Genomic DNA, 14,713 nt, shown 5'->3' on the forward strand with positions numbered 1-14,713 from the left:
GAGGACTTTGTCCAGGTATGAGGTGGCAATTTTGTGTTCATCATCAAAGTACTTCTTTAAAAGCTCCTTTGCTACAGCAGAACCTCTGTTTGGATGCATATATTGGCAACTGCACACCAATTCTCTTGGTTGTCCTGATGTGAATTGCTCTAAAAAGTACAGCTTATGCTGGCTGCTCTCAGCTTTCCTTTCAATGCCATGCTCAAAGGCTGATAGTCCAGAGGCTCTCCTTTAAAGACAGGGATAGTGACTGATGGCAAAGTAAAATGGCCTTGTTGCTTAATGAGTGTTTCCGTTATTCTGTTTTGATTCTCTATTATGTTCACCAGATTGACAAGCTCATGCTCTTTATTTGCATCATGGGTAATTGTAGGTCTTTTGCTTTGTAAGTGTGTTGATGTGCCTACAGCTCCATGTGCTTCTGCACCACATGACATGAAGTCAGGGCAGCTTGTACCTGAAGAGGCAAAGAGATCAGAGAGTCTGATGGATGAAATCCTTTGATATGGCATAGCCTTTTGGTCTGTGATCTACAGTGACACCTACAGGAAGCTTGTGTGTATGTGTGACATACTTTGTGTCTAAAAGGGCATAATGAATCAGATGAGGTGGTATTGTCTTTCTGCACACAGCTACATCTGTCAGAGTTTGAAGAGTGACTGTTTCCTCAGGTTCCTTTTGAGTGGTCACTGACATAGCATGAGGAACAGCCTCCACAGTAGTACTGTCCAAAATAACTGCAGGTTGCATGTATACCTGGGTTATCTCAGTGTCTTCAAATCCATCCTTTTTATAACTGTTTTCCTGCTGAAATGACTGATGTGCCAATCTAGTTCCCATGTATTCATTCATTAATTGCATCCATTTTTTCAGGCACAATCTGTGACATTTCAAATTCCTTTAAAATGCTTAACTTTACTGTATTTGCAGCCATCTGAGTTTCCCGCTCAAGCTTCTCTTTCTCAGCTCTGAGCTCAGCTTCTCTTTTCTCAAGCTGTTGTTCCCTTGTTAGCCTTTCAGCCTTAGCTGTCAATTCAGCTTGTTCACTTTCCAGCTGTATTTTAAGAGATGCTATACGTAGATGATTTGGATGACTCTGATGAGTGTCATGATTGCACATTTGAAATGCTGTCCTTAGGCGCAATATTATCCACAGTAACCGCAGTACCCATTGTGGCATCATTATCAGTCACCTTTTCATTTTGACCAATCCATTGTGATACACTGTTTTTGAACTCATCCACAGGTGTGATTTTGGGGACATACCACTCACTTTGATCCTTTTGAATACCATCTTCTGACAATAAAAGTTTTGACAGAATCATTTAATTCATTCAGTTCTTTGTATGCTTTGTTGAACTCATTTTCCATTTTTGCTTTAACCATTTCAACATTACGTGCATCCTTCATTAAGCCAGTGATTTCATTTTTCTTTCTGGTCAAGACACCCATTTTGGCACTTCTAGATTATTTCAGTTGTTTCAGCCTCTCAGCGAGGGAAGCATCAAGCTCACAACTTTGCACTTCCTGCATTTTTATCATTTGGTTTGGTTTCCAACAAAGAACTCAAACAATGCACTCATTTCACATGCTTTTTATCTCATCTCATCTCATTATCTCTAGCCGCTTTATCCTTCTACAGGGTCGCAGGCAAGCTGGAGCCTATCCCAGCTGACTACGGGCGAAAGGCGGGGTACACCCTGGACAAGTCGCCAGGTCATCACAGGGCTGACACATAGACACAGACAACCATTCACACTCACACCTACGGTCAATTTAGAGTCACCAGTTAACCTAACCTGCATGTCTTTGGACTGTGGGGGAAACCGGAGCACCCGGAGGAAACCCACGCGGACACGGGGAGAACATGCAAACTCCACACAGAAAGGCCCTCGCCGGCCCTGGGGCTCGAACCCAGGACCTTCTTGCTGTGAGGCGACAGCGCTAACCACTACACCACCGTGCCGCCCACATGCTTTTTATCTTAAATCAAAACACCATCATCAACTGAAACTTCATAGTAATTTTATACCATTAGAATCGGAAGTAAATTCATCGTTTCATTCATTTGTTGTTGGATAATGAGAACTCAAACTTATCAAGGAACTGACATCAGTATTCCACAAAAGCACCTCCAATGAGAGGCACAAATTTGTCTCCTTCAAACACAAAGTAGGCCAAAATAGTAAAGTTGAAAGTTTGGTAAACAGTCTTCAACACAAGTGATCGTAGCGTAATTTCCAGAAATCAACTCCAGAAACAGTTCTTAAACATATGAGCAGGCAATGCGTGCCGGGTTTTAGACAATTGTAAGTGCGATCTAAAATACAGCCTTGGTTGATGCGCTCAAGTGCTTTTTCGAATGAACAGCTAATTTGAATTTGTGGGTTTAGTTTGCTGAAAGGATATTTATCGTATCTCAAAATGAAGATTGATTGAACCTTGATTCCAGCATGAATTGTTCCTACCATGCAGTATGGAAGTGCAAGATGTTGCGTTGTAGGCCCAGATTTCCTGATTAGTAGCGCTTGCCACTATCAAAAACTGTATGGCTGCATACCTTGCATATACACTTTTTTATATCTACTGTATTTATGTATTTAATATTGCCCTTGAATGCAATTTCTTTTTTTTCAGTGTATTTACAACTTAAAACATACATTTTAACATCACATATTGCTGTCACATCAAACTGTCAGACAGTGGCACTGGATATAATACCACTCACTTGAGCTGATATCACACAAGATAATAACACTTAAGTCCAAGGTCAGAATCATACATAACTGAGACACAACATTTGTTTTTTAAACGAATTCCACCCTGCATGCATAAGTCTCACATAATGTCTGAATAGCTCTTAAGCCTGTAGTTACATCTGAAGTATGAATAGTTATGTGTGCAGTTTCAGTATTAAATCATCACTACACATGTGTAACAACTCTGAAAATGACCCATCATCAGCAAGGTTGCTTAAATTACTCAGCAGTTTAAGCAATGTTAAACTGGGGTTTATAAAGTTATTTTATTTATTGGAAATATTAGCCTCATTGCTGTAGTGCAAAACTAAAGAAGCAAACCTTGGACACACAAAAATGTCTCAGCTGATCGACTACATTTGGCAACAGGTGTTTTTTTTCCTTTTTTCTTCCAGCATCAGACTATCCAACATTGCCACCATAGTTGTACAACCCCGATTCCAAAAAAGTTGGGACAAAGTACAAATTGTAAATAAAAACGGAATACAATAATTTAAAAATCTCAAAAACTGATATTGTATTCACAACAGAACATAGACAACATATCAAATGTCGAAAGTGAGACATTTTGAAATTTCATGCCAAATATTGGCTCATTTGAAATTTCATGACAGCAACACATCTCAAAAAAGTTGGGACAGGGGCAATAAGAGGCTGGAAAAGTTAAAGGTACAAAAAAGGAACAGCTGGAGGACCAAATTGCAACTCATTAGGTCAATTGGCAATAGGTCATTAACATGACTGGGTGTAAAAAGAGCATCTTGGGGTGGAAGTGGCTCTCAGAAATAAAGATGGGAAGAGGATCACCAATCCCCCTAATTCTGTGCTGACAAATAGTGTAGCAATATCAGAAAGGAGTTCGACAGTGTTAATACAGTCTGATTTCTGTATTGCATATGAAAGTTTCTGCATTACTATTAAAATGGTGGCATCTTTAGAAAAATAAACAATAAATATAGTACTAGTGACATTTTCGACCCAATAAACCTGACGATGATTTGAGGATCAGAGTTTCTTTTGATGGAATGAGATTCAAATGTATTATAAAAGCAATCAGCTAGACTCTGGCTTATAATGCTGAACCTTAATACAACATGGCTTAGTCTCATGCACTGAACGAATCTACCTGTCCCATTTGTTTAGACTTCCTGTTTACCTGATGCTAACAGCGCTGACATAGTGTAATCCACTATATTGATTTGCCCTAAGGCTCATCTTCTGATTCATTGAATCAAGGCCCCAGGAGACACTATTTTATGTTGATCTGAAGCATGAGAATTTGAAAAATTCAACACACAAAAATGAATTATAGAAATGATAGCAGGAGTACAACAAAAACATTTTTATATTGGGGAGAATCTCTTCGTTGGGTTCAGTTTTATTGGTGGTTTATTTATGTCCTTGTTCTAATAAGATATCAATTCTCATTCACAGAGAATTGTGTGGCAGACTATATTTATAGCTGCTATAACATAAGTGAAAACAAGAACTAACTTGCTTCATGGACGTTATGTAATAAATCTAATTATAAATGGATAAAAAGTATCATTCTTTTATGAGTAAATGACTGTATTCATCAAACTACTGTGGTATAAGAGGAATAAAACACCTTTCATCTGCTGGAATTGAAAAAGAATGAACTTCAGGGTGGTATCAGTAACTCCATTCATGTCTGGTGGCATCACACCACCCCATCGTTTATTATTTTCCTATAACAGCACAGCTAACAAAATTATAACATACATCATGGAGCCTGGTCATGGTTTAACTGGGCTATAGACCCCTTACACATGACATCACGCATCACGTGATAATTTCTCCTGTGGGACAACCAGACACCATCTTTCCTGTAAGGAAGGCTTAAAGTATAGAGCCATGGCCTCACTTTCATTTATAAATGCCTTGAGACCTCAAGAATGGCACAGGAATAGGTTTAAGCATTAGCAATAAATCCAATATAGTAATTTTTACGATTAAAGTGACTTATATAGGTAGCGGTCTGAGTGAATGACCTTGATGTCCGTAACGTCACAGCAGAAAGTCTATCGGTCTCATCGCCATTTCCGCTATACTAAAACACAGAGCTGACTGCAATTCCGATCCTCCATTTTGAGCTAATTTATCACCATGTCACGTAGATATGTTGCTGCACTTGCCAGCAAAACGACAGAAAGTGGACACAACATTGCATTCATGATCCAAGAATGTTCAAACTGCAAAGATTTGGACGCGTTTTTCAAGAAGTTCACAGGCTCATTGGGTGCCTGTGAAGTGGTCTCTCCTCTGCTCTGCACATTTTACTGAGGACTCGTACGAAACCTCTGATCTGTTGAGGAACGTTGGCTATAAGTCCATATTGAAAGAGGGTGCAGTATCAACAATTAAAGAAAAAGAAAACTACAAGAAAAGGAAAGTATTTATTTTATTTACAACCCCAATTCCAAAAAAGTTGGGACAAAGTACAAATTGTAAATAAAAACAGAATGCAATAATTTAAAAAATCTCAAAAACTGATATTGTATTCACAGTAGAACATAGACAACATATCAAATGTCGAAAGTGAGACATTTTGAAATTTAATGCCAAATATTGGCTCATTTGAAGTTTCATGACAGCAACACATCTAAAAAAAGTTGGGACAGGGGCAATAAGAGGCTGGAAAAGTTAAAGGTACAAAAAAGGAACAGCTGGAGGACCAAATTGCAACTCATTAGGTCAATTGGCAATAGGTCATTAACATGACTGGGTATAAAAAGAGCATCTTGGAGTGGCAGCGGCTCTCAGAAGTAAAGATGGGAAGAAGATCACCAATCCCCTTAATTCTGCGCCGACAAATAGTAGAGCAATATCAGAAAGGAGTTCGACAGTGTAAAATTGCAAAGAGTTTGAACATATCATCATCTACAGTGCATAATATCATCAAAAGATTCAAAGAATCTGGAAGAATCTCTGTGCGTAAGGGTCAAGGCCGGAAAACCATACTGGGTGCCCATGATCTTCGGGCCCTTAGACAGCATTGCATCACATACAGGCATGTTTCTGTATTGGAAATCACATAATGAGCTCAGGAATATTTCCAGAGAACATTATCTGTGAACACAATTCACCGTGCCATCCGCCGTTGCCAGCTAAAACTCTGTAGTTCAAAGAAGAAGCCATATCTAAACATGATCCAGAAGCGCAGACGTCTTCTCTGGGCTAAGGCTCATTTAAAATGGACAGTGGCAAAGTAGAAAACTGTTCCGTGGTCAGACGAATCAAAGTTTGAAGTTCTTTATGGAAATCAGGGACACCGTGTCATTTGGACTAAAGAGGAGAAGGACGACCCAAGTTGTTATCAGTGCTCAGTTCAGAAGCCTGCATCTCTGATAGTATGGGGTTGCATTAGTGCTTGTCGCATGGGCAGCTTACACATCTGGAAAGACACCATCAATGCTGAAAGGTATATCCAGGTTCTAGAGCAACATATGCTCCCATCCAGATGACGTCTCTTTCAGGGAAGACCTTGCATTTTCCAACATGACAATGCCAAACCACATACTGCATCAATTACAGCATCATGGCTGCGTAGAAGAAGGGTCCGGGTACTGAACTGGCCAGCCTGCAGTCCAGATCTTTCACCCATAGAAAACATTTGGTGCATCATAAAACGGAAGATACGACAAAAAAGACCTAAGACAGTTGAGCAACTAGAATCCTACATTAGACAAGAATGGGTTAACATTCCTATCCCTAAACTTGAGCAACTTGTCTCCTCAGTCCCCAGACGTTTACAGACTGTTGTAAAGAGAAAAGGGGATGTCTCACAGTGGTAAACATGGCCTTGTCCCAACTTTTTTGAGATGTGTTGTTGTCATGAAATTTAAAATCACCTAATTTTTCTCTTTAAATGATACATTTTCTCAGTTTAAACATTTGATATGTCATCTATGTTCTATTCTGAATAAAATATGGAATTTTGAAACTTCCACATCATTGCATTCCGTTTTTATTAACAATTTGTACTTTGCCCCAACTTTTTTGGAATCGGGGTTGTATTTATTTTTTTAAAAAGCAAAGTTTAGTTGCACCAGTCCTCCTGGAGTGAGCTGAGGGTTGTTGCTAAAACCCGGGATGGAACGGGACATGACATATCGCTCAGGCAGTGACCTCCCCGCGGTTGTTGCTAAAACTGGTGACATCCCATTCTGTCCCGGGTTTTAGTAATTGCCTGAGCCAAGCAGTAATGGTGGAGTACTCCGAATGGACAAAATAGAGAATGAGTGGACCAGCTGTCTTATTTCTAAAATGGATATTGCTGCCATCTCGCCCTTACGTGGAAAAAGTGAATGAATGGAGAACTGAATGAACAACTGAAAGTCAGATTGTTTCAAAACAATCGGCCACAAGATCGGCCTTCAAGAAGTGAGAACGCAGATGAGTTAGCTCCGACTCTTATTTGGATAAAAAAAACAACAAAAACAACACGTTGTTTACCTGCATTTAGATTAATACATGTAACTTGTATTGTGTATTTACAGTGGCTGCCATTGAATTTGTTCAACGTTTCCGTGACTGGCCCTCAGCAGGCCCTTGGCCGTCCCCTGACTGGTTCGTGACTGTCTGCCGATTGGTCAGTGCTGATAATTTATCCCCCACAATGACGTAGTCAATGCAGTCCTGACTGGTGACGCCCCTAAGCAGCTTGTGTGAAAACCAGCTGCTATCCCTCATTTTTCCACGGGGAGGAGCAGTGATTGTCCGTTTCACAAAGCAGGTTTATCAAACGCTGAGAACAGCTGATTTCAGTTAGTTAATTCAACCCGGAGGAGTTTCACCGTGAGTTAAAAAGCCATAAGATTTTTCGCGCTCATACAGCGAGTTTGAATATGTTTATATATAATTGAAATAAAAGATATATTGATTGAAGTGCACATGCTCTCTACATAAATACTGTCTAGTGCAGCATGCATGGATAGGCATAAATAAATAAATAAATAAATAAATACAGCCTCCGCTACTGTCTAGTCCCAGGGAGGCTCGGTGTAGGCCACTGATGAAACTATTTGGCTGTCCTACTACTAGGCAACTACTTGTCTACTACTAATACTAGGACTTTTGTAGTAGTAGTAGTAATAATGATATTTGCCTACTGAAAGGTGATCAGGTGAAAAGTTGAAGCCGCAGCAAGACCTTTGCTATTAAGCCTTTTGTAGGTTAAACAGGCTTTGGCAGACAACGTTCTGGAAAGGCTGTGTTTTTCTTTGGTTTGATTAGCCTACGATTTAATCTTTAAACATTATGGTTTCAGCAGTTCGCTTAAACATTGGAGGCTGTAGAGTCGGGCTGCAAGATTTCCCGACACTTGTTTAAGATGACAAACTTCATAGTAAGGAGAAAATAATTCCACAGTATTTAGTGCCTCGTCAGTCTCAAAAATTAATAGTGAAGGACCAACGCGAATTAAGTCCCAAAAAAACATCTCATAGGCCTATATTTTACATTTTCAAAAAAGTCCGGAATTGGAAGTCGGTCAGTGGAGTGTAATGAAGTGTCTCATTCACTAAGCACAAAAGGTCGGAAAACAGTGGAGAAAACAGCCATTGCTTAAATAGGCTACTAATGATTTACATTAGTAATTTAATGTATATGACAAATAAGTTGACTGATTAAATAGATAAAGAAGCCAATACTCCGAAGCTCAAAATTCAAGAAAGTGGCTCCTGTGTCGCAAGTGCACAAGAACAGTTATTTGAAAGTTAACCTAATGAATTTGTGCGTGCGCGTGCGATTTCATGAAGAACCGGGACAATTGGCATTCGGTGAAAGATTCACACCTATGACTCGTTATATTCGCGCGCGCCCTCTCGCCCACTGCTTCTTCGTTTTCCCGATTTACATGAGCGTCTGAAGATGGAATTTTCAGAAATCTCCACTCTGCCCAGAGTTTGCAAAAGTAGCTGTTTTCAGTGACTGAAACCTCCGTATAGGTGTGAATGAGAGGTGCAACCGAATAAATAAATATGCGTCTTTTTTATCCGGCTACATGTAGGCTATCACTGCGCAAAGCCTCTAATGTTGAAATGGTAGTAATATTTGTTAAAATAATAGTAGGCTAATTTCCACATTAATCGGTAAAATGGCACAAGGGATGTGATGGGGGGGGGGATGGCCGTTTTATAAGGGGAATGATTTGAGATTTTTATTTCAGAAGGGGGATGCCTCCCCCTACACCCCCCAACTCGAGTACTGCATATAAGGCCACCAGATATAGGCCCTTCGATTTCCATCACTAGAGCGCATCAAATTACTTTCGGTTTTACCAGCATGGACGCGCTTCTTTTAAATGAAAGCACAGATGTGTCAGACATCGACAAAACGGTAAAGAATAAGTGGAGATGGGCTTGGCTAAATGAAATGGGCAATAATGGCAAGCCATTTAGTTCATGGTGCAAAAAGATGAAAATGGCAGGTGTGTGCTTTTGTGTAGTTTGCCATAAAAAAAAGTCTATGGAAGCAATGGCAAAAAACTAGATGCCTTTGGCTTCACTGCGAAGAAGCAGAAAAAGTGAACTTTCACTTTACTTTTCTTGCAAGTTCTTTCTGTTCCACTCTTTTGAAAGCATGGTTCAAGTTCGACTGCACTTGCACTTTTCTCTTAACCACTGTTGTGCATTACTAAAGTATTGTTGAAATAAATTTGCACTTTGCACTGAAAACTTGATGTTTCATCATTTATAGCCAGTAATGACAATGGTAAAGTCTTGCCTTAGCTTTAGTCATTGTTAAAATTATGTAAATGTACTATAAGTAGGGGCCGAGGGGATAATGGACAACACGGCGTTTAAAATTTGACGCATCGCTGATGTGGTAGGGGCCAATGACATGGAGCTTTTTTTTTCAGTCAGATGATTTTTTTTTTTTTTGCTTTAATCCATGAGTGCAGACATCCCAAGTCTCCCGGAAGTTCCGGGAGTCTCCCGCATATTGATAGTGGCTCCCTGATGCCCGCAAATTGGAGAATATCTCCCGGAATCTAGAGCAAGTGAGCAAGAGCGTGCACACGAAACATTAATGTCTGCATCGCGCATATGACGGAGTGCACGAGGGAGCCTGTGTGTGTGCCTGTTCATGTAGCGCATGCTTGACAAAAAGCATCCTGATTGGTTTACAGACATCCAAACTCATTTAGAACAGTGTAGAAATGAGCAGGAGAAAAACAGGGAGGGCTCGGAAAATGACTGCAGGCCGGAATCAAACCCAGGTCCCCGAATTTATGGTGTGGCACCTTATCCACCTGAGCCACAAAGTCCTGCTGGCATTGCTTTTAAATAGCCTACTTAAATCCTTAAAATCAGTCATGTAACGCATGCCTTCTGTGATCTGATCTCCAATGGTGAAATAAACCGGTTGTGATATGAGTACAGTCTGTTATTTTAGAAGATAATTTTAATATATAATTTAATATATAGCCTAATGAAAAATAATATTTTATAATATAATATCATGACACATTACTGTCTGTAACTGTTCGTCACTAAAGCGTTTTCTAAGATCATAATGTCTGATATCTCATCTCATTATCTCTAGCCGCTTTTATCCTGTTCTACAGGGTCGCAGGCAAGCTGGAGCCTATCCCAGCTGACTACGGGCAAAAGGCAGGGTACACCCTGGACAAGTCGCCAGGTCATCACAGGGCTGACACATAGACACAGACAACCATTCACACTCACCAGTTAACCTAACCTGCATGTCTTTGGGGGAAACCGGAGCACACCCACGCGGACACAGGGAGAACAGGCAAACTCCACACAGAAAGGCCCTCGTCGGCCGCTGGGCTCGAACCCAGGACCTTCTTGCTGTGAGGCAACAGTGCTAACCACTACACCACTGTGCCACCATGTCTGATGACATTATTTTTTATTACATATTAATATTACAACATCACTTTTAGCAATTTTAACAAAAGGTCTGCAAACATGTTTTTTTTTTCTCAAGACCACATTTACACCGTAATGTAATCATATGAAAAATACCATTACAGACTGGTGGAGCAGCGTGCCGAAAATAATATGTATTTGGTCCAAGGTGTGGGTTTTTTTCATACGTCGCTGGCTCTTTTGCCAGTAGCGCATCACTTGCGCAGGTCTGGGGTTACCCTGCAATTTTCGGGTTGTTCTATTATTATTAGGCTACCGCATAAAAGCGGTCACATTGTGTGCTCAATACCTGTATACAGCGCTGAAATAAACGTTTTGCAATGAATAAGAAGTGTTTTGAGTTAACAGCATATTTTTAACACTAGAAGGCCCAAAGTGCAGACTTTAGGCCCTGTCCACACAGCAACGGATTCAGGTGACTCCGATAAAATTGCTTAGCGTTTAGGCCTGGCGTCCACACGGCACCGGCGTTTTGGGTGCCCAAAACGCAATCATTTTGAGAACGGGTTCCAGAGTGGAAAGATCTGGCAACGTTGCCGTTGTGAAGTCATCTGGATGAGTAGAACGGATTTGTTTACGATGACGTCACAGCCACATGACCAGCCACATGACCACATGACCAGCCACATGACTCTCGCGCGCCTCATTCATAACAACAACAATGGCGGCCCCCATAGTAGTAGTATTTTCAGTGCTGCAGACGCTGCTAAGTTTATTCGCATTATTGAGACAAAATTTAGAGGAGATGCAGCGACTAGGCGAGTGGCGGAGACGCTTACACGGCCACACGCGTCAGATTCTTTTAAACCCACCACGGCGTGTAACTAGACGGGCCAAAAGAAGAAGATTTTGGGTGAGACTGGGAAGAACCAGTAGCTGGTGGGACAACTTCGTGAATGGTGTTGTCATGGACGCAGAGTGGAGAGAGAACTTTCGGATGTCCAGAGCTTCACTTGTGTCCCTGAGCGAAGAACTTCGTCCTCATATTGAAGGCCAAACAACCAACATGAGAGAAGCGATTGGACCGTTAAAGAAGGTCGCTTGCACGCTGTACTACCTGAGCGATGAGGGAAGGCTACGGAAGACGGCTAACTCCTTCGGCCTGTTGCGGCAGGCTGTCTCCGTCGTCGTGAGGCAGACATGCAAAGCCATCGCTCTCCACCTCGGTCCGAAATATATCAAGCTGCCCTTCACAGAACCCGAGGCAGAGGAGCTTGTGTCTGGCTTTCGCCGTGTACATGTCATGCCACAGTGTTTGGGAGCGGTCGACGGGACCCACATTGAAATCAAGCAGCCATCATCCCACGCCATGGACTACATCAACAGAAAGGGTAAACATTCGTTAAATGTACAAGCAGTGTGTGACTACAAGTACAGATTTATGGATGTAGTTATAAAGTGGCCTGGCAGTATGCACGATGCGCGAGTGTTTGCTAATTCAAAGATCAGCGCCTACTTTAAAACCGGCAAGATTCCAGCATTGAAAAAGCGGATAGTGGATGATGAGGAACCCATCCCCATATTTCTCCTGGGTGACCCAGCCTATCCACTACTACCTTTCCTGATGAAGGAATATTCAAATGGTGGCTCCACGCCACAAGAGCAGTACTTTGGGTTATGTTTGTGTAGGGCACGCATGGTCATTGAGTGTGCTTTTGGTCGGCTGAAGACCAGATTTGCATCCCTGAGAAGAGCAATGGACATAAACCTCAGTGACTTGCCCTATGTAATTTATGCCTGCTTTGCTCTCCACAACTACTGTGAAGAAAACAGTGAGACCATTGACAAACACTGTGTGGAGAGTGTTGTACAATGTGACCAGGAAGTACAGCCTTCCACACAAAGCAACAGTTACCTGACTGACTGTAATGAGACAGAGGGGAGAAGGGTCAGAAGAGTGATTACAAAGTTCCTTGACCCTTGAACAGTTTTGTATGTACCACTGTAACTTCTGTTCACTGCTTTTTTAATGAACCAATCACTTTTTGTATATAGAATTCTTTAGTGTGGATTTATTTAGTATACTGTGGATATTTAGTAAACTGTGTGGGTGTTGTACATATATAGACAAGTGACTCAAACCATTTCTTGCCTGCTTTCTATTGGATAAGAATATTGTGAAATTGTTTACACATCAACCTGACTTACCTGCCAGACAGACAATTTACACCTGCTTTGATAAACAGAAAGTACAGCCTTCCACACAAAGCAACAGTTACCTGACTATAATGGAGGCAGAGGGGAAAAGAGTCAGAGGACCCTTCAACAGACTGTAATAACCACTGCATTGCATTCACTTTTGTATACTGCTTCTCTTTTAAATAAACAAGTAACTGAACCATTTCTTGAATTTCTTTTTTATTGGATAAGACTGGGCGGCACGGTGGTGTAGTGGTTAGCGCTGTCGCCTCACAGCAAGAAGGTCCTGGGTTTGAGCCCCGGGGCCGGCGAGGGCCTTTCTGTGTGGAGTTTGCATGTTCTCCCCGTGTCCGCGTGGGTTTCCTCCGGGTGCTCCAGTTTCCCCCACAGTCCAAAGACATGCAGGTTAGGTTAACTGGTGACTCTAAATTGACCGTGAGTGTGAATGGTTGTCTGTGTCTATGTGTCAGCCCTGTGATGACCTGGCGACTTGTCCAGGGTGTACCCTGCCTTTCGCCCGTAGTCAGCTGGGATAGGCTCCAGCTTGCCTGCAACCCTGTAGAAGGATAAAGCGGCTAGAGATAATGGATAAGACTGATTTTCAAAATGATCACACAATTTAAAAAGTAATATGAATTAAATAAAAATTCTAAGAAATGTTCACACACAATTTAAAGTTATATGAATAAAATAATGCTTTAAGAAATGTTCACACACAATTTAAAAAAGTAATATGAATTAAATAAAAATGCTTTAAGAAATATTCACACAATAAGAAAAAAAAGTTATAAAACTATGCACACTAATAAAACTACATAACAAAAAATTAAACTAGCAGGCACAATGAGGCACTTTATGTGTCCACGTCATCCTCTTGCAGCAGTGCCCTTCTGTACGAGAAACCTGGAGCAGTGTGTGTACGTTGAGCACTGTGTGATGGGGTGGTGTGTAATGGTGTGTATGCATCTGCATGATGATGCGGTGTGTGCAGGTACGGTGGTGCTGCATGGTGCGCTGGCATGTATGGCCTATACAGGTGTGGAGCAGGGGCTTGTGGCTGTTGCTGGAGCAAAAGTGTCTGTAGCATTTCAAACCCATTCTTTATAGTGTTCGTGATGAGTTCAATGTTGTTGTTCGTCCGCTCCAGGTTCTCATTGGCACGCTTCTCCAACTCCTCCATGAGCTGCAGCATTCTCCTCTTAATCTGGAGATCCTCCTGCACAGCTGCATCCATTGGGGCCTTCCTCCTCAGCCTGTCCCCTCTGTGGCTTTCTAGTTTTGCCTTAAAAAACAAAAAGTTTATACATTTTAGAATGCATCACCAGTAGCAAACACTCCACAACACCACCCTAAAGCAGTTTGTATTTTTAAGCCCTGAAGAAAGGCCTGGGGTGAGGCCGAAACATGTTGGCTTTTTAAAAGTTAAAAATGAACTAGCTATACTGAGTAAAAGCTTTTTATGGAAGAAGAACAGTGCCTTGGCCGTCCTTTATCCACTTGCAACACCCTAAAGCAACATGAACATACCGAACGTTACACCGTGCCAGCTTTGAAGTAGCATAACATATAACTCACAGCAAGTAGGCCTTCAAGATTGAAATCATGAAACCATGTGCTTGCTTACCTGAAGCAAATTTCTCTGCCGGTTGACCTCTGCAGCAGACCGATTGGACACGGTGGAAGCCGAAGAAACCTCTGGCTCGACAGACGACCAGGGAGAATCAGATGTCGAGGAGGAGGAGGCCGAATCTTCCACCAATCTTTCCACCAAATCAGCACTCTCGATGCCCGATGGGATGCTGTCGGTTCCAGGCGAACCACCCCAGATCTCTTCGCATAATTCAAAGAAAACAAAAACCACACATCCGTGGCCACTCCGACGCCCAGAGTCGACAG

The 14,713-nt window shown here is 41.6% G+C and overlaps 1 protein-coding gene across 1 annotated transcript; it reads left to right on the forward strand.

The window, feature by feature from the left end:
* Nucleotides 1-11,423: 11,423 nt before the first annotated feature.
* Nucleotides 11,424-12,602, forward strand: LOC132894750 (putative nuclease HARBI1). Its single transcript, XM_060934866.1, has one exon. It carries the CDS (start codon nucleotides 11,424-11,426, stop codon nucleotides 12,600-12,602), a length of 1,179 nt encoding a protein of 392 aa, XP_060790849.1.
* Nucleotides 12,603-14,713: the final 2,111 nt, after the last annotated feature.

Source organism: Neoarius graeffei, chromosome 12, assembly GCF_027579695.1.
Source record: "Neoarius graeffei isolate fNeoGra1 chromosome 12, fNeoGra1.pri, whole genome shotgun sequence".
Taxonomy (NCBI): domain Eukaryota; kingdom Metazoa; phylum Chordata; class Actinopteri; order Siluriformes; family Ariidae; genus Neoarius; species Neoarius graeffei.

Coding starts and splice junctions, on each gene's coding strand:
- LOC132894750 (XM_060934866.1), top strand. CDS start 11,424: ATGCAGCGACTAGGCGAGTGGCGGAGACGCTTACACGGCCACACGCGT.